Below are 25,173 nucleotides of genomic sequence, written 5' to 3'. Positions count from 1 at the left end.
TTTCAGACAGCTGCAGCATCCAGCTACAAACTGGATGCTATTTACAATACATGAACAAATGATTGATGATAGAGAGAAAGAGGGAATAACGGAGGGTGAACCTGGTATGTGCTGTGTGTGCCCTCCTCTCTCTCTTTAGGGCGTGCGAGGTGGGTTACGCCAGAGGTGAGAATGCCACAAGATGGTTAATAACAGCTGAACCTGTCAATGCCAATCGCCCAAACAAAAGCCAGAGGGGTGGTTTTGAGGGACGTGGCCTTTGCCAGGGGGTGGGGCACATGTTTGGCAGTGGGCACATCACGTAGGCACAATGGGGGCACCTACGCCCACTTTGGACCAGACAGGCAGACAGGCCTGCACACGTCTGAGCAGACACTCAGGAATAGACAAGCTTAGAGGACAGCTTTAGGAATCAAAGAGCTGTGGTATCGCAGACCTGGGCCAGTATTTAATTAAACTTCTACCAGTAAAATTGGTATTTAAAGTTGTAATGCTTAAAGGGGCGCTCCACTGATTTTACACATGAAGATTCATTTACTCATCATGAGAAATACTACTCATGTAGATATTTCATTTTGGAGACAACTCAAATGGAGTTGCATTATGGGAAATGTAGGCTCCCAGCGTTTTTGAAGCTTGTCCCATACTTGGGACTTAAGCCTCATTTCCACTGCATGGCATGGCTCGACTCGACTCGACTCGACTCGCTTGGAACCGTTCTTTTTTGGTTTTCCATTTCCAAAAGTTGTGGATAGTACCTGGTACTGTTTTTTGTATCACCTTAGTCAAGTTCCAAGCGAGCTGAGCCGAAACTAAAAGGGGATTGGTCAGAGAGAATCGTCACTAGAATTGTCAATTGTGCGACACGGGACATCCTGCACAAACAAAGCTCCCGTCAATAGTGATCGCAATTTATTTATTCATTCGACCAAATTTTAAAAAATGCCCACAAAACAATGACGTTCCTCTGTTTGGTTGCCGATGAAAGGATCCAGCGAGTGTGTTGCCTTAAAGATGATGTCACGGCAGTTTCATGCACCGTCGGTATGACGACAACTAAGAATCCCGCCTACACTGAGGGGCTACTATCTGCAGTGGAAAACGAAATCCAGAAAAGTACCTGATACCAAAAGCGAGTCGAGTCGAGGCAAGTCGAGCCGTACCATGCATTGGAAATGAGGCTTTTTTTCAGCAATAGCTATTCAATATTGCAATCTGTAATTGCGTCTCTACATAGTAGTTTCCATTGTTACTGGCGGAGTCCACCCTTCCCGCTGAGGATTCAAATTGCCTACACACACACACACACACACACACACACACACACACACAAGATTCACAGGAAACTATGCAAATACATGCTGGACGAGATGTGGAACACAACAAGTCACTCATGAGTTCGGACGACATTGCTGACAACATCGTCTTTTTTATTCAAACTTGAAGCGATGAATCCTCTCAGCTCTCAGTTTCTTTGGCTGCACTGTAAACAGATGCTCGTTGCTCTCCTTCAGTTGCAGTGAGTGCCGCTCAAGGCGAGTTAGCGGCCCTCAGCGGTCGATACATGTGTCATTTCTAACTGAACTCTGGGACTTGCAGTTAACACCAGTGTTGCCAAATCAACCAGGACTGATTTCTTAAGGATTGTAACTTTAAGTAAAATATAATAATATTAAGTAAAAATCTCTCCCTTTGACTCCTACTCGCAAGCATAAGAGTAAAAGGATTTTATTATTATGTCTTCTGACTTAAAGGCTCAGCTCAGGAGACGTCAGGGTCCAACATGACTGCAGAGCAGCGACAGAGGCGAGCACACAACCTCTGAGATGTTTTAGAATGACTGTACAATATAGCACTGGTCATGATGAACAATATGTTATTCAAAGCAATATTTATAATTCAGACATTTTTAATCGCCATGTCTTAGTACAGACTGTAAGTGACATTAATAGTGACATCAGTGCTTAATCATTTCATCTTGTGACGTGCTTTACCCAAGAAAGCAGTTATTTCTAAAGACATTTCCTTGTTACAAAGAAAAGGGTAGTGGTTTGCAGCTTTCATGATAGCTTTGGTTGGATGTTTCATTCTTTTTTGCAAACAATAAGAATAAAACCGCCATTAATTTTGTCTGCACTCTCTTTCCATGCACCTTCTCTGTGTGCACTTATCAGTGTGGTTCTGAATTCCCCTTATGTAACGTACTTTGCTTACAAACAGCAGAATTTTCTTCCTGTTCCACAGTAGTTTAGTTTTTGTTTCCATTTCAGGCAATGTCCTGTAATTGAATCTCTATTTATGTGGTTGGTGGTTGTACTTGTTGTAAATTCCCCATGTGATTTGCATCTGGAGATATTAAAGATTTCACACAAACAAAATAATATCTTGAAAAAGTGAAAATGATTTTGAATTCTGCAGGATAAAATCATTTTGAATTTTTTAAAGAATGAAAACTGGTTAAAGTAGAGGTTACGTTCGTGTGGTCGTGCCTCGAGACAGACCCACGTACAGTGAAACTGTTTATTGCTACTTTGTTGATGATCTTAAATACGTCAAGTTTAGCTATATTCAAATCTAAGTTAAAAACCCTGCTGTTCCTCTGTGCCTTTGACTGAATGGTTACTTTACTGCACTTTTATTTCCTTTATTGAATGTTGGGCATCTCATTGCTGCATAATAACTGTATTTCTGGCCTATTGTTATTCTTGTCTATATTTATTTTATTCAATTTAAAATGTCTTAAATCTCATTTTATTCTATTTTATTTGATTTTATTTAGCTTTTTATTATGTTGTAATGCATTTTTTCGGCCGACTATGAATCGCCTCTGTGGTTGAAAGGTGCTATAAACAAATAAAGTTGCCTTGCCTCGCCATTTGTCTGACTGGCTATTCTCCTTCGAGCACACATGTGATTAATCATGTGATCACTTGCGGGCTGCGAGGTACTCCTACACTTGGCATTGCATTCTTAAGTTTAATCCTCAAAACCTTGATAAATACATGTCCTGAGCCAAAAACTGGACCGTCGGGCCAAAGTGATTCAATTCACAGCATCAGAGAGGTGCACAGAGGTGTATTTGTCCAGATCTCAGGAGGGATGAAATCATCCTGCACTTATTATTTCGATTTTGATGAGCCTCATCAGATCACTGTCGAGCTTGGTGTGTCCAGCCAGGATGTGGAGGCTCAGGTGTTAATCCTGCTGCCCTGTTGCATCATAGATTTTATTCAATAATTTCATATTGTGCAGTAATCTGATGTTCTTTTGAGTCTAATAAGCTATCCATGCTGCACGTCAGGAGGGGCCCCATCGTGTGTGTGTGTGTGTGTGTGTGTGTGTGTGCAGGAATGTGCCTGCTAAAATGAAAAACATGAATTTTCCATTGAGGAGTGCGAGGACCGCTATAGGAGCTCACTGTATAGATAGAGGCAGCCTTCTGGGGAGTAACTGTATTTTCCTGAGGGCACCATATAGTTTCCACCTGTGTTTAGTTGTGGGCAGGTTCACGTGTCAGGAGGTTTACGTTCTCAGTTTCCCCCCATGCCCCGCTCCACTCTCCCCGCCCTCCCTCTGTGGTTGTTTTGTGGCGTTGGAGGCAGGAGCAGGAAGCATTTGTTGTGCACAGGATGCCCCCTAAACGCACTGCTCCCACTCGGCTAATAACTTTAACACTTCTTCTTCCCCTTGGCCGCGCACACAAAGGGGACATGCTCACTTCCTCTTTGGCAGTCACTTCCTCTGCGGTCAGCAGGCACGACGTTCACTCCAAGTGTGTGAGGTCAGACTATTCGAGTGTAGCAATATTATCTTCTGTAAGCCGTATCTCCCCAGGGACACACAAGTTATGTATTTTCCAACTGCGTTCTGTTTTTATTTGGCTTTTCCTAATTGATTTTTCCCCCAAATATGTGAAATTTTGAGATTTCAAACATGACTTCAAAATTATACACAGGTATTATTATACACCAGTTAAACTCACCAGTTATGTAAGTAAGAAACAAGTAAGTAATAGTATTGGAGAATGGTTGCATAAACTGTCACCAGCTGTGTTTATTAGAAGACAAGTCTCTACTACAACCGGTACTGCATTGGCAGGCTTTATTGGACCTTCAAGGATTGTTCTCCACGACTGGAGGAGTCAGACAAAGCTTGGTTTGCTGAAGGGTTAAAATTAAGGGACTGTATGAAAATTAGGGGGAAAGGTCAGGGTCAGAAGGGGTGAGGGTTATGTATTTTTTGTTTTTGCTAAATGGAGGGTGGCCTGAAAATTATTGAGAGAGCAAGGGAGGGTCTTTTTCCTTTCCCCAGATATATATTTGATTTAATCCTTTTCTTGCAGAATTCACAGTAAAAGATATTGAATAGATACATCAAAAATGTTACTTTTGTGGGTGCCATGGGTCATGAAGGTGCATTTTGCCAGATACAGAGGACAACAGTGCTGTCTCTGCATCAGGGCTTTATTTTCTAGTTGCTAGTTGGACCAATATGTCCGTTTTGAGAAACAGTAGATGTGGATCTTTAGAATTAGAAGGGCTTGAACTTTATCTCTCTAAGGAGCACGTTGTTTTTTTCACCAGCCAACAGTCACCCTCACTTTATTCTGCATTATAACAGAGCTATGGTAAAGTTAAATCTCTCATGTAGAGATAACCTATAAGATAATAACCCGACCTGTTCTAATGGGCGAAGTGAAAATATGAAGGTGCTGAAGCCCCTTAGGAGCCTCAGAGCTGCCGCCTGTGCCCTGTTCACTTGTTCAGTGACCGCGGTAATAACAGCTACCACGCTCACTGGATGAGATTAAGTTCATTTAGTAGCTCTGTGTTCACAAATAGAGAGCAGCTGGGATGCTCAGTAAACAGGATGCACCATTTGTTGTTTTTATATCATTTTGGCAGTTACTAATCCCACTCCTAATGTGTGATTTGGGAGATCTAAGTTCTGCTTGAGTTCATAAATTTGGTGGGAAGATGTTGTAATTTTGTCTATGGCAAGGGGAGGGTCCCATGCATGTCCCATATATTTATTCCATTTTTGTTTTTATCTTGTATTTCATTTGTACTTTATGTTTATTGGTTTGTCTTATTTTATTTGTAAAGTTTAGCTACTTTTGCCCGGATTTGTTCAGTTATCTATTCTTCAACGGTTGACGGTAGGATGATGTACTGTGTTGCATAATGGTCTTTATGTGTAAGAAAAGTTCATCAAAAAACTGAAGAAAAAGATGACATGATTTAATGCACGCAACATTATTTATGAATGAGCTGCAATAGTTGTATTAGCTGTTTTTTTATTCCCGCTTCTTTGTGTGCTTAATCACATAAAGGAAGGAATAAGGAAAGACAACTGTACCAGGAAGCACACGAGGTGCTGTACGTGAATCCAACGCTACAATATTATGGGATTTTTTTTTTAATTCTAGGAATTCCCACTCTTTCAGAACTTCCCTAAGGGTGAGGTGTCACTATACGAGAACATGACATAAATCTTAGTCACAGTCAGCAGTTATATTTTAATATTAAAGAAACAAGACGCGTTACAGCTATCACGTTTTTATTCATCAAAACAGGATATGATAAGCTCTTGTTCCCGGAGCAACGATTTGAATAAAAAAGATGAATGGGTGGGAAATCTGTGTGTGTCAGCGGGAGATGACTTGTATGTAGATGAGCAGAGGCCAGCGAGAAGAAAGTACCCCTCTCCCATCCTCCTCCCCCAATCCTATTACACAAGCCTCACTCTGATTGATTCATCTCTTTCCCACTTTCTACAGAGAGGAGCTGGAAAACAGCATAAACACTTCTGGGATGGGGGGGAGGGGTGGGGGCTTAAAGGATGTTGTTTGAGTTTCAGATCCTGTTTTCTTCCCTTTTCCCAAGAAGCTCCTCTAACGCAGGTGCACAAGCAGCCCCCCTCTTCATCTCCACCACCTCCACCGCCCGCCCTCCTGCTGCCAAGCCCCGCACTCGCTCCTCCCCCCTTTTGCCCAAATAAGTACAGCTTTTCCCCTTTTTGGTGGCAGCTCTACTCCTCACAAAGCCTTTATTGTTGCACAGACTTTTTGGCTTTGCTGATCTATTAGCAGCCTGAAGAGATCAAGGAGGACAGAGGGATCAGAGATGTTCGTGAGGACTCTTTGTGTTTTCTTCTCTTAACAGGATGAAAATATCCACTTATCAGTCATGTCATACAGTTGCAAAGCCTGAGTGGCTTGCTTTTATGCTCCAGTGGCTTTTCTTCTGCTGTACTCTCAGAAATGAAAGTATGGGTCAAGTAAGGCTTTGCTTTCTAATATTTAAAGTTAGAAGCTGTGGGGCTCTGGAGGTGAAATATGCATTGAGGCCCCACACGTCTGCAGGCGCTCTTTTTTTAATCAAGTACGTCAACATTAAAGAACTTCTGTTGCTGGACATGACAGGATGTAATGGCTGCTTTTGGTTACTTAGAAGCATAAATGTCAAAAGTTTAATGAACATATAAACTCCCCGCTCGTGCTCCGAATCCAGTGCCGAACCCAAACCTCACATCACCCCCTTAAAAAACTCAGGGGCTGCATTTCATTATAAATCATTCTGCAGTTTTAAGTGCGCTGCTCAGAAGAATTTCCATGAGATCATCAGCTGTCAGTATGGGAAGCCAGTCGCTTATATTCTGAAATTCAAACCAGTGCATGCTGCAACAACATGGCAGGAATCTCCCGCTGGGCTCGATGTATAAATGGTGGCACAAGACCTGCAACATGAATATTGTATATGAATGTGAACAGCCAAAGGAAAATCCATTGGAAAAAAAGTGTGCTTTGGGGTGGAGTCAAGAGGTTTTTTACCTTGAAGGAAAAAAAAAGCTTAAAAAGGAGCAGCAGGGAAGCAACGCACAGCCCACAGTAAATGTTTGTTGAATCGACAGGTGTGGCTGCTGTTTGTTCATAAAGGCCCGATCTGTAATCCAAACATCAGAGGACATCAGAGGGAAAAACAGAAAATATTTCCCCTTAAAATCTGATCCCGTTTCACCAAAATCAGTGAATAAAGTTGAGGTGATTTTGTACAGTAATCAGTGAGGCCCGCCCCCCCAAAACACTCATTGGTGGTCTAAGGCCTGCCAACCAAAGACGGCATGAAGACGACCATTATCCGCTGCTGAGGTCACGTGATTTCCTGTCAACTTTGGAGACGCTCTTGCGGAGGTCCGCCATTTTGTGTCTGCTGCTAGGTAAAAAACTGATTTTAATACTACTGAACCAACACGTTTTTGGAGGATTAAAATGAACAAAAATGTAATTAATTAATACAGAAATAAATAGATAAATAAATGTATATCTGAAAATTGATGTCCCTTTTGCTTTATCGGTGATTTAAAGTTTTCACTTGTGAGTTTTGGTTTATGTTTACATGGTTTTAATGCTTAGAAATGTGTTTTCATTAAGACCTTTATAAAAATATATAAAACTAAATTTGCCTTAAATATCACTTATGCTTTTAGACTACCATTTCCTGAGGACTTATGTTTGTTTGCTGCCCACCTGTTTGTTAATCTGATTTATTTGTTAATAAAACAATTGGCACACAACCCTTAATGTAAACAAATGTCAGCCCCAAAATATTACTTTTTCTCTGACTGGAAAACAGCTAAATGTTATTAGTGTGCAGCAGCAATCATATTATGTTGCCGTGCATACTTATTATTTGTAAGTGTCTTTAAATTGCTAATATGTAACTCGAAAAACATTTATGCTACATTCAGTATATCATTCTTATGTCGATATGTTCATAATTTTATGCAGTTTTCAGCATTTTCTTAAAATGTGCATTAATTTGCATATTTAATCACATATCCCAGACAATCATGACTTTATCCCTGAAAAATATGAGTTTTTTTTAAATCGGACACTCTCATTATGATGGCATATACAGTTTGTGAGTTATTATGAGTTACATAACACATTAAAGTCAACAATGGCTCATTATACTGTACTTATAACACAGCACCTGTATATCTTACAATCTTACATCTTTTTTGCACACTGATCAGCTGTGAATATGCTCATTATGATGACATGTAGTTTATGATTTATATACTGTGATGCGTTTAAACCTGATGCCGAAGCCCCCATTCACTCCCATTAGACCTATAACTAATGCAATACATGAAGGGCAATACGTTTTCATGTGATATAAAAGTTCCAAAAATCACGCCAATCAGGATCGATGCTTACAGCGACCACACGCATTTTCTTCAAGAAATGTTTCTTTAGTTTTTTTCCTGATTGTTTAGGTTTTTCTTAACATTAGTTGTGTTTGTAAACAAGCTAAAGAGGCCTACAGATCAGTTTAGAAACACAAAATGCTGATTTTCCATCTATGACTTAAGTTATATCTGTGAACACTCCTGTAGTTTATATGGTGAAAACAAATGAGTGAGTGGGCCTTTAGTATTGTGTAACAGTGAGACAGTAAACAAAGCCTACCCCTGCTCACAGTAAGATAAAGGTATCTCTGAAAGCACTGGGCCCAGAGCGCTCTCAAGTGAAGAGGAAACTCAGATGACGTTGGAGGATCAAGGAGAAAACACATTGTTGGAGCGTAAAAAAGCAACCAGTTGTAGTGTTAAAAATAAACACAACAGCATTCCAGTGACACCGGATAGTGTTGGGCATTTGGAAGAAGCCTGGCATCTCCTGGACCCTGACCTTAGCCATAAGAGGTGGCCTGATTTACACAAAGTGACCGGGTTCAGGGGGTGTGAAGTAGGCTGATGGACAATCCTCCAGTCCTCGTGAATAATAAACACACGTGTCACATGTCAGGACTTTATTTTACTCTGTAAGTGAATGCAGAATGGGACTTTTCCAAACTGTAGGATCATCTTTTCTCCCCGAGGCCTGAGAGATGGCCGTGAAAGGCAGGAAGACGTTGTGTGGTTCAGCATAGAGCTAAAAATATCCACCGCCCGACTTAAAAGTCTGAGTCTAAGAATTGACTTCAGTGGAGGGATGTGCGTCAAAACACACTGTATGTCAGAGCAGGTTGTGTGTGAAACGAGGAGTAACGGTTTGCTTTGTCGCGCAGCTCCTCACACACTCATCCAATCATCTCTTAGCACACTGTTTAGGTTTTCTTGGGTTTGTTTTGCTTTTCTTAGCCCCTCACGCTCTCATCTTGCTTTTGTTTGCCAGAGTGTGCAGGAGATTCTGTGTTTTTATTTTCTTTTTTTTTTTTTTGCACGCATATCCTCATACTGTTTATGTGCGGAAGTTCAACGGGTCCAGTTCTCAGCCCTGAAGCACACCGCTTTAGAGCTGCTGCGCTACGTGACATTTGTCTGGCCTCCAAAACTGAGTTTACTACCCAAACACATCAGTCCCAGCCAGGACATGAGGGCAATACAAAGATAAAAAGAGAGAACTCAGCAACTGATTTGGTGATATGCAGATCCAAACACATCTAGGCTAAAATTAGATGTCTAGGTAACAAAACTGTTGTTTTAAAAGCATCACTGAAATAAAGTCACTTAAATGCTGCTGAAACGACGGTGACCTAGATGTCTCAAAAAACTCAAATTTTCAACCAAATTTTGCCTGATTTTAACCTTTATCTTCTTTTGATCAGCAGTGATTTGCAGAGACGCCTAAACAAGGTTAAAACTGGGCTAGATTTGGTTTAAATGTGAAAGTTTTTTTCAAGCGAACTTCAATGACGTGTTGCTGGTACCTGCTTCACACTAATAGGTAGCCATTTAACCACCCCTCTTTTCCAATGTTGGAACAGAGGTGGTTGCCTTCTGAAACATAAAAATCGTGTAACTCCATGAATGCCTTTGAGGCCTGTTAGAAAATGTGCGCCACTATCCCCCCTTTGAGTTATTTTATCTTTATACATAGTTGGATGCCATTTTGAACGTCCCAGTTCCTTTAAAGCATACTGAACCCTTTGGCCTCCCAAAAAAGAAAGACAAGCTTAAACAACAGAGCAGACACAGAGCTTATTGTGTAAAAATACCTCTTTTTTTATTGAATTTCCATCATTACAATTGCACATAATCAGTTGAGCAATCTAAAATATTTATAGAAATTCATTGAGCTCTAAATGAACAGTCATCAGTCTTTAGCAGAGGCTTTAGAGATGTGTAAATATACTGAGAACTTCACTTCCCATGGGGCAAGGAGCTGTAGCCACGGTAACCCTCCCCGAACGCACCCAACAGCAACGAAAAGACCCTCTTCCACGTACAGTAGCATCTCTGGATACGTCTTATTCTGAAAAACCCGGCACTGCCCCGACACGAATCCCCACGCCGAATAAAAGAACACAACACCGCAACATCAGAAGTCACATATAGCTGTGTGTACCAGCAGTTTACCACCTGCAACAGAGAAACAGAAAGCTCCACGGTTCACAAGTCATGTCGTAGTATTCGACCTCGAGAAGTGCTGTGCGATAGATGGGGAGAAACAAAGCGTCCAAGAAACCTCAGCACGGTTCACACGCTAACAACAGAGTTACACTAAATATAATCTGGCGGAACACAATTTGTAAAGGGCTGGTAGCGCTAGACACCGGCTCTTTGATATTTTTGATTCATCCGCTGACACATTTTGAGGATGAGGAAGAAGGTGAGCAAAATTTCCTCTGATTCTCTTAGAGCCTAAAATCTGTATCTGACCTTCAAACACTTAAAAAAAAAAAAAGAAAAGAGGGGTCTTCCAGTAAAAGCCACTCGCCTACTGGATGTTACCGACGCATCATCCAGAAATACGTGCCTGTTGTTGGGCCCTCAGAAAAACTCAAGAGGATAAGAGGGGACTCATGATGGGATGTGAAAATAATCGCCCACGAAGGACAGTTTCCACTCGGACGTCCTGCCCCCGTTAACCCCTAGTGACAGAAGTTTACTCAGCAGGTGAGCACGAGCCACAAATAGACCCGCAGACGGGAATTCCCACATGCAAGCAGACATATATGAATGCTCATACAGAAAACACAAAGCCTGACTTGTAAGAGAAGCTGAGACAAAAAAAGACCTTTTCTTGATGCAGGTTTTGAGGAGGGCGGAGGGTGATGACTGTTTTATCTGTGTGAGCGATGTGACCCACTTTATTATCTCCCCAGAGAAGAACAGCAGGGTAATGATAGCACTGCCCTCTGGCCAGCACACTGACTGGGACAGACAAATGCACACTTACACACAAGCAGAATCACACACACACACACAGGAAAATGCCATGTGATGAGTGATTGGACTCGACTCTTTTCTCATTACAGCTTATTGAAAATTGAATACGAGTCAAGTGTGACCAGACGTGCGGGTGCTGTTTGCTAAGCAGAAGAAATAAACTGCGAGTGTGGAGTTACAAGGTTCTGAGTGCAGCTTTGGGATACAGAGCATCAAATATTTGAGTTAATATCTGACGTAACGACACTGTGAAGTACTTTAGTAAATGGTTTTCCAAAGATGAACTTTTCACAACCATAAATTTATTTAAAATCACCATTAAAGGGACAGTTCACCCCAAAAATCCATATTTTTCCTCTTACCTGCTATTTATCCATCTAGATTGTTTTAGTGCGAGTTTTGGAGATATCAGACATGTCTGCATTTTTTTTTGTATATAATGGGACTACATGGCACTCGGCTTGTGGCGCTCAAAGTGCCAAAAAAATACATTTGAAAAACTCAACAGCAACGTCTCTTTCCAGACATCATGACCCGGTTACTCAAGATAATCCCCAGATTTGTTGTGAGCAGTTTCATGTGGGAACTATTTTCTTTCTGCCGATAGTTGCTCCACGAAACTGCTCTCCATTATATTCGAGAGAAGGCAGACATCTCTACGGCCGATATCTCCAAAACTCACACCAAAACAATGTAGATGGATAACAGGTAAGAGGAAAAATATGTATTTTTGATTTTGGGATGACCTGTCCCATTAATCGGTGGATACTGTAAATCCTCAAACAATAGCCAGAATGTGGCCTGTTGGTTGGTACTGAATAAAGGCCAGAGGGAAAAAAAAACAAATTAACAATCCATTTACTAATAGCTCTGTAAATTTAGCACAATGCACATTTCTACAGCATTAATCCCGCCAGTAGGGAGTAGTAGCGGTGGTTTACTTTTTTGCAGTTCGTATACAAGTTATTAATGTACTTCTCCAAAGGTTTGATAGTTTATCTTTTATTTCTTTGTTCTCTAAAGTTTTCCTGGAGCTGCCTCACCATCATCTGCCATTTTTTAATTTTGTCCAGCTGTGAGCAGCTCCTCTGTCTCCTCTGTGCATTGCATTGTGGGAGAACAGTGTCCATCAAACTACTCCACAAAAACTGAGCTAAATTAATAAACAAGCTGACATCTTTGAGTACATTTAATTTTGTCACTTCTTCAGTGTGATCGCACAACAACAAATACTACAAAACTCTTCAGTTAAAAAACTGAATTGCTACAAAAAAAAGGTGGCATTGACAAACCTGGAATTAGTATGTACTTAATTTTAATTAAATAATTCCTTTTATTAACTTCATGTACATTACCATTTCGGGTTGACAGATGTTAATTATTAAACAAATTAAAATTCACAAGAGAAAGCAAAATTTTATTCCAAAAATATAATTTTATATTATCTTTTTGTTTAGTGTTATAAAATCTTGCTGGAGCAGCAATTAGTATAGATACTTTCAATCTGACTAGCTCCTGCTCCTCCTTTACGCACTGCCACGTGGGACAATAGTGTGAAATTAAACTGACAAATCAAGCCAATTTGACATGCATACCGATATCTCGGAAATATTTAATTTGGTCTATTTTCTAAAGTAAATGCAATACTAAAAATTGCGTTCACTACCAAACCTGGTTAAAATGAGTATGCACTGTAGGATGAAACTCTTTCATGCTGATTAATTCAGCCTTGCTCCACTTTCATGTGAAACGTACCCTGTGGAGTTTTGTCCACTAGTGGCACTATTGAGCAGTGTTTTTACAAGTGGGTCCCCTTTTTGTTTATATCTCGTGCACATGCGCACAAAAACATGGCGACACGACGCACCCCAAAGGTTTCACACTATTCCACTGATCGACAGTCGGTGGCGGTAACATGCTAAGAAGAGCCAGCAGGGACACTAAAGAAGACAGTGAGCTAGTAAACATGAATGTAAACAATGCAGGATTTCAAATATTTTAAACATCAGCTTTGCAAATGTTTTACGTGGAAGAAAATGCATCCAGTACGCTTGTTAGGCCTCAAGGATGCACACAATGCATTTTGGTGAGAAACACTCTACAGGCTTCCTTTAAACTGCCGTTAGTGAAACTGAACACTTCCAGCAAGTGTTTCACAATAACAGCTTACATGTGACGTTAAGGGACTCTGGCTCCTAAACCTATGGAAGGCTTAGGGGTGTTGAGTTTACAATAGTAAAAAGTAAACAGCGGAATCAGCAAACTAATGGGAGCAGAAATACTTACGTGTGTTATGTACTTAAAAAATAACCTGTCTCATATAAAAGCCTCTTTAGGTGAAGAAAATACAGCTACTATTAGTACTGCGATTTCATAAAAGAAAAGTCAGAACCTCATAATTCCAAACTCTCTCAAAAAAGCCAAAAACACCTTGCTGAAACTGAAACACTGTCCACATGCAACCTTTCATGGTCAAAATGACTTTCTTACAGTATACTCCTACAATGTGACTATGTGATATGGCTCCTCAGTACAGTGCAAAACAAACAGCAACATGCAGTGTCAGTGCGTCCCAGAGAGGAACTGAAGGACAAAAACAGTGTTTAAGCATCATTCACAAAGACGGAGAAGTGTTTAAATGTAAATGTTCACCACAGGATTGCATTGTTAGGCACTTAAAAAGACCTACAAATACTACGCACACCTAAATCACTGCTATTGGACCATGCACGTGATGATGAATGAAAGCGGAGCATCCCGTTATTTTCAACAGGTGGGATGACTAGATCTCTCCTGGATGCTCATCAAGCAGCAGGAAGTCTGCACACACTGTCCCCTTCCTCAAAGACCCCCCGTCCCCTGAGCCTGGCTCCTCTTTGGTCACATTCGCTTAACTGGTGAAAATGATGCTGATTATCTGATGAACAAAGGGGACTCTGAGACACCGCTCCTCATTAGAGACTCAGGGACTCGTCAACATCTTTTCTAGAGAAAAAAAACAGCATGCAGGACGAACACAATGGATCAGAACAGACCTGTGACAGGCCGCGTTTCAGTTTGGCCAATTTCATCATGCAATAAAACACTGAGGGCAATTAGAGTTTCTCAAGAGTATATTTCCATCCTTCACACAGAAATGTACAAGTGAGGGAGCCCTTAATGTCGTCATTATGGTGGCTGGCAGTGAGTTTTGTCTGACAGACTGCCACCTACCTCTGACTCACGTTCATTACAAAGGAAGAGTTAGGAAAGTGAGATGCATGTAGGAGTAAAAATGCAATCACATCCACTGTGTGTCATCTGCTTTCAGCAGAGCAAGCTGTGGTAAATTGTTTGGTAACCATAATGGGAGTAGGTTAACAGTTCAGTACAGCAAATAAAGAGAGAAGGAAGCTTTATGAGCCAGACCTTTGTCTGTTAGTAACACTTGGAGGAACTTAAAGGAGTTATCTGGAGGACAGTAAGCTGAAGGCTGTGGGACCTGAGCCCAGCAGGGAGCAGATTATGGTGTGAAGGGTGAAGAGAAGTCTGAAGTCTAACAATTGCTAGTCTGTTACAAAACAGGAAACTCCCTGGTGGCCGCATTTAAATGACAGACGAACTGTACTGGACTAAGGACAGGAGTTTGTTTTGAATGTCAAAAAACCGCAAAGACAGAATATTATTTTTTCAGAAGTTATACAAATGTTAACAAATGCACTGAACCTCAGAGGGTAGAACCTGGTGTTTGTTAAAGGCTCAATTTGTAGTTGCTGTGTGTATTACAACTATATTTACTGCATGTTTGAAGAGGAGGAGTTGAAAATCGTCAAATTCTTCAAAAAGAACATAATTGAAATTTTAGGCCTATTTTCCAGCTGAAGTAAACAAACCTTTGACAGCATCAGAAAACAATCACTTAAAGCTGCACTAATCCATATTTTTATATTAACACAGAATCAAACAACAATGTGCAATATGAAAGGGTTCACTTGTAGTGACAAACCCACAGAGAATTATCATCGGACTCTGCAGTCCTCCTCAGCTCTACCTGCCAAAGTTAGCCAATGGCTAGCGAACATAATGGAGCATTTAGCAGCCAGATGTATTTCTCAGTAGCTGATGAAGACCAAACAGAGCTAAAAGGAGAGTGAATATTGGATTTCTCCGTATCTGCTGGATGTGTAAATAGGCCAATATAACAATTTTATAAGGTGATGATGAGTCAATGATGTGTTTACAGCTTGTTCCGCTGCCCCTAGTGGCAAAAAACAATAATTAATGCAGCTTTAAATGCTCGACCCTTTGGGAGTGGTCCGCCTAAACTAAACATCAGACAATTTTTGTGTTGAATTGTGATGAATTTGGACGCAAAGTTTTCAAGGATTTGTTACACTGTTGGACTGCCAGACGCCATGTTTTTTAGGTTTCGGTGGTATACTCTGCCATGCATTGTACCTGAATTATTTTTAGAACGGGGCATTCTTCCTGAAAATGACCACGATGACTAAAAAGACGAGTCTAATCTATTCACATATATATTTTACATGTTCGTATTCATGTAATTTGTCTTAGTGCTAGTAGTCCGTCAAAGTTCTACGTATTGGTAGCGTCCCGTGGGCTTACCAGTGGGTGGCAAAAGGTTAAATAGAAGTGCTGTCAATTAATTTGGGAGCCATATCAGATTCCAATCCTTTTTGTCTCCTTTTACATCACAGATTGAGCCTTTAAGCAACAATGAAACAATTTGAGCACAGCAAAAGTGACCGAAACTCAGCGAAAATGGACTGAAGACAGACACAAATACAGAAAAAATCAAGTGATAACCCAGCAACAAAATATTTATAGGCAAGAACATGATGTAAATTCTCCAACTGTGACAATATCCTGCCACCCTGCCACAAACAGTATTTCAAGTTTTCCATTTTGTCATTAGAGTAGTACTTGCATAACAACTAAAGGCGTCAGCTGAGCTCTATGTAGGCAGCCCAACGCTTTCTGTCATCAGAAACCACCATGAGAAAAAAGCCAAGAACCAATGCAACAACAGAGATGAGTACAAACATGTAGAAGAAAACCACTGATGATCTGGAGCTCCATCTACAACGAGAAACACAAAGTAATGAAAACAAACAGGAAGTGGATTTATGATGCCATGCAGAGGGTGAAAAGGGAGGAAGCTGACATGATGGGAGAGGCAGACATCCCTGCATCATCTTTACTACAACATATTAATTTCCTTAGTTGTTTTCAATAGAGAGGCACATAGAAGGCTTGCAAGTTACAGTTCAAAAGCATTTACGTGTTTGAGCCAAGAAGAACACGACAAAAACATACGCAGCCCACACAAACACACAAGTCTCTAATGGATCGGTCAAGTCTTCAGAGGGAAAACAGCAGTTGTAATAAATAAGAAAAACTGCAGTAAATATGTCTGGGGGAAAAAAACCTGGATCTAAATAATAACAACAATAATTAATATAATATTAATATTAATAATAATAGTAATAATATCCAGTTCTTTTCATGTTGAACATGGAGTGGAGAGGGTTGTGATTGGCTCAGTACAGACAACAAGGAGAATATGGGTAATCTTCTCCCACAACTGACCACAATGTCAACACACAACTCACTTAAAAATGTGTGTGTGTCAAGCAGGGCTGCATGACTGACTGGATTTAAATCGCAATTTCGCCTCGTAGTACCTCTGTGCAATCTCATTACACGTGTATTTGCATTAGCAGGGCGGTCCGCTGCATCAAACTAAGTGCTTTTTTAATTTCTCCGTTCCACAAGTGACGAGCCTGTGTTACAACTGGTGGGAACACGTGACGGACTTTCTGTGAAACAGAAAGTAAATCGAAAGTTACGTCCGTGTGAGAGAGACAGGTTAGTAAAGGCGTCGGTGTGCTTCAGCCAAAGTGCTTGTCGGATTGCTGAACAGCGTCTGAATCCCCCCTCCCTTCACACTTTCTCGACACTGTGATTGGGCGGCTGCATCTGTAACTTTCCAAAGCAGACAATCCGACTGTGATTGGCCAGGTGTGGGGAGACTCTATACGAACGTGTACGCCATTAGCCCTCTTTATGACGGCAGGGTTTTCGCCTTCTTGCCTTTAAGTGTGGCCATTCGGAGCAGCTATAAACACTTTTGCCTCCAGACGTTGCCAGACAACATGTTGTTTCAACCATACCCCCGCCTTACAGGCAGCGGCACAGCACAATTTATTTGCTCAAGAAATAGATGGTGCTGGAAGCTTGGTGACATAGTAACTATTGGCAGGTCATGCAAATAGTCTACATTTTGAACTTTCCAGTTCTCTCCGCTCCTTTGAAGGTCAGCATTGTCAAGACAGTTTGCCAAGTGGTCCGTGGCACAAATTCGCAAATCAAAGTTCAACAAAGTTGAACCCTCCGCAAAAGTGTAGATTTACATTTCAATCCACAGGCAAATCCACTGACTGCTGCGGAAATGTAACTGTTTGAAATGCTGGTGTGGCCGAGTCCTAGAGGGACAACACACAGTTCTGTTTACCACACGGGGGGTCTGCATTTGCGGATGTGTGCGCATATTTGTTGCCACATACGCTCTTGCACATATGGTCACAAATTATAAGCTGCATGTCGATGGTCCGAGCTGACCCTTGCAGACATGAGTAGATGATGAAATTGACATCATGCAGACCCTTGCAGCTATGTGAACAGAGTTCACATAATTTGCACTTTGCACAGTGACCAATATGGCTCTGAACAAACACAGTCAAATCTTTATTATTGTTAGAATCAAGGAATATAAAAAAATAAATAAATGTATCCATCTGAAACACGACAAAATACAATATGAAGGTACCAAGGCTACGAAAACTACTGGAAAATCCCTGCCTGTAAGCCACAAACCACTGGGAGGCAGGCATCGTTGAAGAAAAGAAAAATAATCAATTTCGCTCCAAAACTTTGCTCTGAACCCTGTTTGACACACAATGAGCACATGCATGTGTTGTGCAAGCAGTGTTTGGACAAAATACATATTGCATCAAAACGCTACAACCAAGTACAATATGAAGGTACCAAGGCCACGAAATCTACCCGAAAATCCTGCCGCCTGGCCACAAAAAACATAAATAACGTGAAGTTCATTCAAAGCATCACTATAACTGACAAGCTCTCGCAGGCACAATGAGACTGCACAGGACAAGTTAAATAAAAAAATTGTTACCCTAAGAATCGTGAGACAAAATCATTATCTCGACTCTGAGTACAAAAATTGCTATTCTGATTTTACCCAAAATCGTGCAGCCCTACAAACACACACATATCATGCACCAGCTCACACACATACAAACACACTTACACACTCACAGGCAGCCAGAGCCCAAAACGTGTAGTAGATCTCTGTTGTAATCAAGGCAAAGCAGTTGAAGTGCAGTACCTATTTGTGACCACTAGGAGGGCCTTGCCGTACATCTGCAGGTCTTCAACTATCGGACTCTACAGCGGTTCCTCACTGGCCGTCTGAGCCCGTTTTCACCCAAACATATATTCTGTACATGCAATCAATTAATAAACCAATGCAACACTTGCTTTGAGTATACAAACATTTAGATTATACATAGATAGCATTATATCATTCATCTTTTTTATATAATCTGCACCTCTTTTCACTTCCTTTTTTCAGCAAAAAGAAGAAAAACCTCGAGTTTGACCGTGTGTGGAGTTAAACCACAGACGGTCAAACTCAAGGTCAACTCGCTGACGAATAACGGCCATGTCTGAGTAGTGGGCGGCGCACAGAGGTGGGACAAATCGAACCAAAGAGGGAGATTTTGCATACAGACATTTTAAATTATTCCAGATTATTTGTGAGGCACCCGTCTCCCCCACCCCTCTCATGTCAGGTAATGCACAGAGGACATGGAGGCCAGGTGGGGGCGGGGTCAAACTCCACCTTCTGCTTCGTCAGCTTCTCCTCTGGGCTCCGTCTGTCTGTTTCTGGAGGGAGGGGTGAGAGTACGGCGAGGCAGGGGGAGTTCTGCAGGTAACAGGGGCTGCGATTGGTGCTTTTTGTTTGTTTGTTTATTCTTTTTCATTTTAACAGATCTTCCCTCCCTCCTGTGTAAGTGTGGCAACTCAGTCCCCCAAGATGACTTTCACAAAGCTAGCCACGTCGGTTTCTTTGGCCTCATGGGAGGTGAAGAAGGGATGTTGCTGAGGAGGAAAAGGACATTAATTTAGTCTGAGTGCAATTGCAAATCATTAGAATCTCAGATCAGTGTAATATGACAGCAATATGATTTATGTACTGAAGCATCACAGCTTATCTACTCATATGTGAGGGAGAGGACTTTCAGCCAAATGGAAATAATGGTCTTAGTATGCCCTCCAGTGTCTGATTAACAGTATTACAAGGTGCATGCATCTAATCTGTTAAAACAGCAGAAAAATAGCAATAAAACAACAGTAATTAGTTGTATAATAATAAGAGGAAGAATTTAAGAAATACAACACTCACCATGAGTTCTGTGTAAGTCGGCCGCTCTTTGGAAACTTTCTTTAAGCTGCAGAAGCAAAAAGCAACATCAACATGAATTCACAGCAAATGTAACTCGTCACTGATACCACGGCTACTGAACTGATGCCTTCAGTCTCAAAGCTCGGCTTTTGTTTCAGCAATTGCTTCACCTGATAAGAAACTTCACTGACAGATGACTCTGATCTGAGATTCTGTTTATTTTCCCAGGACAACCAAGCATGAGTGGACTTGCAGTAACAGAGAAAACAGCGAAACATCCTAAGATGTGAACAGTTGAAAAAACATTCACATCAGGTGTGTGTCTGCCGGTAAAAATTTGAGCACAGAATACTGTTCTCAGTGCAGCATCATCGTCTAACCTCACTGCAGCAACCAGCTTACAAAGAAGGAACACTCATTCAACAAATTTCTCCATGCGATCAAAAAGTATATTTTAGGATACTAAATGCATTAATTTGACAGTATTTCTATCCCGACAGACAGGTTTTCTCATCATACCGGGGCAGCAGTCGTATTATCACGTAGAAACTGTTTATTGTACAACTACAGTCTGAGCTGTTGGTCTCAACAGTCCAGATTTGTCCTGCCGAGTTCAGGATCGAAACTTGAACTTTCAGTCATGAGTCTGAATCTAAAAGCAGTCTGGAGTTAGTTTTTACTTTCACTTTTTCCTCATTAAGCACATTTATGCATCAAAGTTCTCCAAAATCCAACCAGATCGGTCACTCTACAGAGTACAGAATCTGTGGAGAAAGGATGTAATGTGCAACTCACAATGATGTCCAAGTGCCTTTAACCATGCTGCCGGGACATAAAAACTTACCACAAGATGAATATCTGCATGGGTAAGTAAGCAACTGCCACTTGAGTACAAAACAAAACCAACACCAGGAAATGAAACCGGATGTAAAGGATCCTTCAGAAACACTGGCCCCATTTACAGTACACGTCATTTTAAGTGTCTCAGGAGTCCAGATAAAATCCACATGTGATTTAATACACTTTCATTTACACTCGATAACTACCAAAAACGCCAGAAGAGCGATAACTTCTGTTTAATTACGACAATAACAGTTTAGCTAGGTCGCTAACAGCTATCCACACAAACAAACGGACGCCTTGCATGGACATTCAGATCATTCAATGGTGGAACTGATCAGGGATCAGATAACTGCTGTAATTGCATGTTACGCCTTCTGCATGATAGTATGTGATGAAACCGGTGAAGCTGCTTTCTTCCTGTCACTTATATGAGACTGAATTTCAGCTGCCAGTATCACGGGAGCCTGTGAGTGGCTTCCACAGACCGCGAACTAACGTAGTTACACTCGGCAGGAGGAAAGATGCATCTTGGTGAGATGGATGCAGTTTAGTCAGTTTTCTATTCGTCTAATATGCTTCTTGGTTGCCTTTACACTTGGCTTCTATGATATCAGCTAGGCCGTGTGGTATTGCATACTTGACACAACAGTTAAGTCGATTAGTCAATAATTTCATCGACAGAACTTTAACACACAACAAATCTGATAACCGATTAATCGTTTAATCACGCAAAAACAGCAAACATTTGCCAGTTTTATCTTCTCAAACCTGACGTTTAGCTGCTTTTCTGTGTTTTATATCACTGAAACTGAACATCACTGCATCTGAACAAATTCATGTGCTGAGGAAGACCGTGAGATGCGGTTGAAAGCTGGGGAAAAAACTAGAGAGCGACCTTGATTTAGAACAGAATATCTTCAGTTTTGAACTGTTGGTTGGACAAAAAAAGCAATTTGAAGCTATCACCTTAAGATATCATCATAAACAATTTTTTTTATTGTAACCATTTTTTATGAATTCATTTTAGAATAAAGAGCCCCTGTACATCCTGTCAGAACAACAACAACCGCGACAACAAAAGAATGTCATAATGAACTTAATCTGATAAAGGGGAAATTAACTGAAGCCCACTCTGCTGGGATCAACACACATTTTGGTCAGATTTATTGTGGCTTTGTTGAAGGGCACTGCGACTCTGCTGGCTTCTCGCCTGAAGAGATCAGCCTTGAGTGGCTTATTTGTGTGGAGGAAAAAAAAAAAAGAGACAAATCACAAATGTGGGAACTGAATGCTGTCACTGAGAAGTGGCTCTGGCTAGGGAAAATGGGACATAACAAGAGAAAAGGACGTACCACTGAGAGGAGAAGTCCACGAACTCGGGGGAGAACTGGTCGGCAGGAAGCTGGGGCGAAGGTTCTTCCACCACCTGCTTCAGCTGCTGGAAGGGCGTGCCCCACGAGTCATACGGGAAGCGCAGGATGGCGAGCTCGATCTGAGCCACAGAGAGGGAAAAAGAGCAAAAACAGTTAATGTACAAGTAGTATCCTGGTTTTATCCTGGTTTTATCCTGGTCTAATCTTATCATGTTTTCATGGAACATGAGAGATATGGTGATTCATCACCCTGTACACGTGATACTAACACTATCCAGGTTTTTGATCGCTCACAACAGTGCAGACACGTCTCTCCCTCCCTGTCATCCAGCCACAGTCGTTTCTGCACAGACAGTTACCTGCAGCAGAGGATGAACCCGCCTTGTTTCATGGATGCCTGGACTCTGGATTTAGTTTCTCCAGTAATGAACGACGAGAGCGACGATGCAATTTGTCCTCTGCATCATTCCGATATTTATCCTCACATTTTTTGTTTTACTGACTAACAACTGACATAACTCGACTCACCTGCACAGAAATCAGAAACCTGGATAACATGTTAACATGCCACCGCAGTCCGGTAAAATTGGTCGAGTAATCGATCAGTTGATCAACAGAAAACTAATCATCAACAATTTTGATAATCGATTCATCTTTTAGGTCATTTATCATGCAAAAACACTCACAGCTTCTCCAATGTGAGGATTTGTTGCTCTTCTCTGATGTCAGAGTAGAGTTAAGTATCTTTTGGACTGTCGGTCGGACAACACAAGACATTTGAAGACGTCACATTGGGCTTTGGGAATGTGCCGTGCGCATTTTTCACTACTTTGTGACATTTTATAGACCAAACAATTAATCAAAAATAATAACTACAGATTAATCAATCTAAACGAGCATATTCAAGTTCTACAGTAGCTGAGAGAGCACAGCGCACTGCAACTTAAGAAAACACAAGCAAGCAATTGATGATGAAATTATGTCCCAGTGTTTATTTTAGTTTTTATTCCGATTGCGTAATTCCAATATTATTGGAGATATTTGCTCTACACCTAGCGTTAGCCTTGTGTTAGCCTTGACTGGCGCAGTGTGTTAAGCTCTCTCAGCCGCCGTATTAATCACGTTTCTGAAATACATTCACATTTACATAACACACCAAATCCCAACCATAACCAGAATACGAGTCCGCATGTAAACCCACCCAGTGACTTCCAAAATATCTTTCACTGTTTCACCTATTATGTTTTCACAAATTATTATTCACATTTTCTATCACTGTTACTGCAAAATCCAGGATGTTAATGATAACAGCTACAGAGCTGTTTTCCACCCTTCAGACCAGCTGATTCAAACCAAAATCTTATCAACTGCTTCACTTTGCAGTTATTTCAGTATCCATTGCCCAGGTGGCTCTTAAGTAGAGCTGTCGAGGAGTACCAGATACTCCAAAAATCAACCCAAAATCAGCCAAAGCGTGTTTTATTCAGCACACTGATTGCTCACTCTGTCTTGCCCAGTTCTGATGATACCTTGGAGTAAATGTTTCTCTAAAATCTGAACTGTTCCTTTCACCTTCATCATTTAAAACCCTCTCTTCTATCCACCAAACATTTAGCACTCTTATTACCATTCAAATTAGACCTGTGCTGGAACATTAGCAGCTCATCTGAAAATGCCGAAACCAAAGGACGAGCCGGGTTCAAGTGACGGGGAATTGCCACAGTTGCTGAATCACTGAAGCCAAAATATTCTCTGGTCTGAGTTGGAAATGTGCAAATGTGAAAGCTATGAATATTTAACAACTCATAATAAACGTCTAGACACTACTTTGTCTAGAGCAATTGCTCATAGAACGCTAGATTTCTTTTTTTCATTATGAATAATTTTTACCCTTCAGATACTTTTGTGTTCTTAGACATTTAGAAAAACTGAGATGAACAAGTTAAGGAATTAAATGTGTGCATGAGAGTGAGATGGAAAGTTTCCAATATAAATTCACACTGAAATGAAAAAGAAAAAGCCATTAAAGCTGATTTACCATTGTGATTCCTAAACTCCAGATGTCAGACTTGACGTTGTAGCCTTTCTGGTTCGTCTCGGGGTTGATCCTCTCCGGCTGCGGGACAGACGGTCAGGTGATGTCACTTATGGCAGCGGTTGTCAAAGACGACCTGCACACTTCCCTGTCATCCCAAACCTCTGGTACACACACAGACCGCTATGTTCCCTGAGCGCTAAGCTGGCCCTAAAACTCACTCAGCCAATCAGCAGCAGAGCAGACACGGTTAAAATGTAACCGGCTCATTAAATGTGTGGATAATAATGAGACACAGAGAGGTGAACCTGTTTACCCGTCTACTGATGAGCCGAAGCTTCAGCTATAAAAGGGCTTTTCATGCACAAAGTACTGGTGGTCAAATCCAACCAAAGCTGTGATATGCAAATTGGATCTTGGACAGCACTCCAAGGTTAAAATACTGTCATTTATTGTCCAGTTATTATCTAAATAAAATGAATCATTGGATAAAAGCAAAGGACTCTTAAGTCCAACTGAAATTAAATTGCAGGTTTTTTTTTTTGCCAAAGCTAATAAATCATCTCTGTAAATTACATGTCTTGTGCTCTGTTGCTCATGCTAGCAGCTCTGTGAGTACTTTTGGCCACTGGGGAGCATCGGTAACAAGTAGCGAACACAACACTGACATATCATCACCTTTTAAATTGATATAGTGAACTAACAGTTGATTATTAATACATTTAGCAGCTAGGGAGCAACATTGGCATTAATTTGGACTCTTTCTCTTCTAGAAATAATTATATAATATTATATAATAATATATAATTATTAGAATAGAAAAATATTAACAATACATTTGAAAATCACTTTGAGAATGAATTTCATTTGGACTTTAAAACTGGCTTCAGGTTTGTCACATGAGTACTTAAACTCTTTTCATTTGGTCTCTTCCTGCTCACCGCCATGTAGGGCTTGCAGCCAGCGTCCATGGTTTTAGCCACAGAGTCGACCAGGTAGCCGCTGATGCCAAAGTCGCACATCTTCACCTGGCCCTGAGTGTTGATCAGCACGTTGGAGGGCTTCACATCTACAACGAGAGAGAAAGACGACACAACAAGCAGCGGAGTTGGTTTGTGTACAGCCACTTTATGTTTGTCCGCAGTCGCACTTGCGAAGGAGCGCTGTGGTCGTGGGTAAAGACCGACTGTGTGACTTTATGTTTGTCACTTATAATCTTTCTAAACGATTACATGGAGCGTTGATGCAACAAGAGC

The 25,173-nt window shown here is 41.0% G+C and overlaps 1 protein-coding gene across 1 annotated transcript in view; it reads right to left on the bottom strand.

Moving 5' to 3' along the window:
- Positions 1 to 9,987: 9,987 nt before the first annotated feature.
- Positions 9,988 to 25,173, bottom strand: part of map2k6 (mitogen-activated protein kinase kinase 6) — a 33,849-nt gene continuing 18,663 nt past the window's right edge. Inside the window, exons 8-12 of the mRNA XM_044178595.1 lie at positions 24,859 to 24,986; positions 23,921 to 23,998; positions 21,862 to 22,001; positions 19,667 to 19,712; positions 9,988 to 19,362 (exon numbers count right to left, since the gene is read on the bottom strand). Of these exons, the coding sequence (XP_044034530.1) occupies positions 19,285 to 19,362; positions 19,667 to 19,712; positions 21,862 to 22,001; positions 23,921 to 23,998; positions 24,859 to 24,986 (470 nt within the window). The 3' untranslated portion in view covers positions 9,988 to 19,284. The remainder of the gene's footprint in view (positions 19,363 to 19,666; positions 19,713 to 21,861; positions 22,002 to 23,920; positions 23,999 to 24,858; positions 24,987 to 25,173) is intronic.

Source organism: Siniperca chuatsi, linkage group LG20 (genome assembly GCF_020085105.1).
Source record: "Siniperca chuatsi isolate FFG_IHB_CAS linkage group LG20, ASM2008510v1, whole genome shotgun sequence".
Taxonomy (NCBI): Eukaryota; Metazoa; Chordata; class Actinopteri; order Centrarchiformes; family Sinipercidae; genus Siniperca; species Siniperca chuatsi.
Note: the sequence above shows the minus strand (reverse complement) of the source record. Positions and strands in the feature narration are given on the sequence as shown.